Consider the following 2238-nt stretch of genomic DNA (forward strand, 5'->3'; position numbering starts at 1 on the left):
TGCGGAGGGCGGAGGGCGGAGGGCGGGGCGAGTGACCCGCTCCCCTCCGCCGTCTCACCCCTCCAGGGTTTATGACCCGCGAGGAGCGCAAGAAGTTTGAGAACTTGAACTCATCCTACAACAAGTATTGGGTGCCCTGCGTCTGGTTCTCTAACCTGGCGGCACAGGCCCGGCGGGAGGGCCGCATCCGGGACAACAGCGCCCTTAAACTGCTGCTGGAGGTGGGCTCGCCAGCTGGCCATTCATACAAAACACCAGAGACAAAACACCAGACGACGAGCCACGCGCCTCCCACGAGGCCGATTCCAAACACCCTTCCCTAGCAGCCCCCAGGTGCACAGCTATCTCATGCCCCCCCCCCCAGGGGTACACTCACCACTAAATACTCTCCCTGGAGCCCCCAGAAGCACACGGTGACCACTCACCTCCATCCCAAGTACCCACACTTAATCCCCACGTGTGAGCTCACCAGCCAGGCCGGCTCATGACTTGCATCTGCCCCCAGGAGCTGACTGTGTTTCGGGGCAAGTGTTCGATGCTCTTTCACTACGACTGGATCAGCATACCCCTCGTCTACACCCAGGTAATCCCGCAGTGCCTCCTCATAGACCTGAGGAGACGCACTGGTCTCAAGGGGACATGGAGGACCAGCTAAGACCCCGTCACAGTGACTCCTGACCCTAGCCCTGGTCTCTCCGAGAACCCGAGGCCAGGAGAGCCCTGACCTGGCCACCGCTGCCCCCAGGTGGTGACCATCGCAGTGTACAGTTACTTCCTGGCCTGCGTCATCGGTCGCCAGTTCCTAGACCCTGCGCAGGGCTACAAAGACCACAACCTTGACCTGTTTGTGCCCGTCTTCACTCTGCTGCAGTTCTTCTTCTATGCCGGCTGGCTCAAGGTGGCTGGGGCCCTGAGCCTGGGCTCCGGGAGTGGGGCGGGCAGGGGCTCTCAGGTCTCTGCTTACCTCCCTTCTCCCCACTCAGGTGGCAGAGCAGCTCATCAACCCCTTTGGAGAGGACGACGACGATTTTGAGACCAACTTTCTGATCGACCGCAACTTCCAGGTGAGACTCCCTTGAGCCCAGACCCAGGCTCCCCAGGTGGCCCTCACCCCTGCCACGACTTGCCCAGGCCTCGCCTCTGAACCATCCTTCTCCCCTTGGCATCACACTCCTGAGGGCCCGTGCCTCGGTGCCCGTGCTCTGCTACCCCGCCTAGCACGTGTCCACGGCTGCAGGTGTCAATGCTGGCCGTGGACGAGATGTACGATGACCTGGCCATGCTGGAGAAGGACCTGTACTGGGACACAGCGGAGGCTCGGGCCCCCTACACTGCGGCCACCGCCTTCCTGAGGCTGCAGCCCTCCTTCCAGGGCTCCACCTTCGACATCACGTGAGCCAGCGAGGGCGGGGGACAGGGGCGGGGCCTGCTGGATGCTCGGCTTATGGCACTGTGGGGACTAATTGAGAGGAGTCTATGGGACCCCACAACAGGGCTAACGGCTAAACTGGAAATTTGGGGCTAAGAGCTAAAGTCTATGAGGAGAGTGATTGTGGTCAAGGTCTGGGATCAGGCCACTAATTGGGGTCAGAGCTAAGGGCCAAGGTGTGTGAGGACTGGATGGGTGGTCAGAGGCGATACAATGCCACAACTAAGGCTTTGAGGCCTAAGTTTGAGCAGAGCCAGAGGACAAGGCCTGGCTCTTGGGTGAGCGGCCACAATTTTTCGGGATGAGCGAGACAAATGGGTGAGTGCAGCCAGGAAAAGCAGTGGGCCTCGGTCCCACCTGTCAACCAAGGAGAGGGGCGAGGTAGCAGGGCTGACCCCCTGTCCGTCCATCCCACAGGCTGGCCAAGGAGGACATGCAGTTTGAGCGGCCAGACGGCGCGGACTTGCCTCTGGGCGAGGCGCATGGCGATTTCTTGCAGCGCCTCCTGCCGGTGGGCCCGGGCATGGCTGCAGGAAGCCAGCTGGGCCGGCGCCTGTCCGTGTTGCGCCGACCTCAGGGCTAGACCCCCGAGCTCCCAGCCCAGGTGGCCAGCCTGCCGGGTGTTGCTGCTGCGGGCTCCATGTCACTCCTCTTCCCACAACCTGGGCCCACAAGCCCCTGCCCCGTGTCCCCAGCGAGCGCCCCTTCCCGGCTCTGCCGCAGGCTTCTACGTGAACCTGGTGGTGCACCGCTGGTGGAACCAGTACCTCTGCATGCCGCTGCCCGACGCGCTCATGTGCATCGTGTCG

General features: G+C 62.5%; 1 protein-coding gene across 1 annotated transcript in view; it reads left to right on the forward strand.

The window, feature by feature from the left end:
• Positions 1–2238, forward strand: part of BEST2 (bestrophin 2) — a 6249-nt gene that overhangs the window by 1139 nt on the left and 2872 nt on the right. Inside the window, 6 exon segments of the mRNA XM_014529424.1 lie at positions 67–221; positions 506–583; positions 746–898; positions 984–1064; positions 1238–1392; positions 1847–2071. Of these exon segments, the coding sequence (XP_014384910.1) occupies positions 67–221; positions 506–583; positions 746–898; positions 984–1064; positions 1238–1392; positions 1847–2071 (847 nt within the window).

Source organism: Myotis brandtii, unplaced genomic scaffold, assembly GCF_000412655.1.
Source record: "Myotis brandtii unplaced genomic scaffold, ASM41265v1 scaffold680, whole genome shotgun sequence".
Lineage (NCBI taxonomy): Eukaryota > Metazoa > Chordata > Mammalia > Chiroptera > Vespertilionidae > Myotis > Myotis brandtii.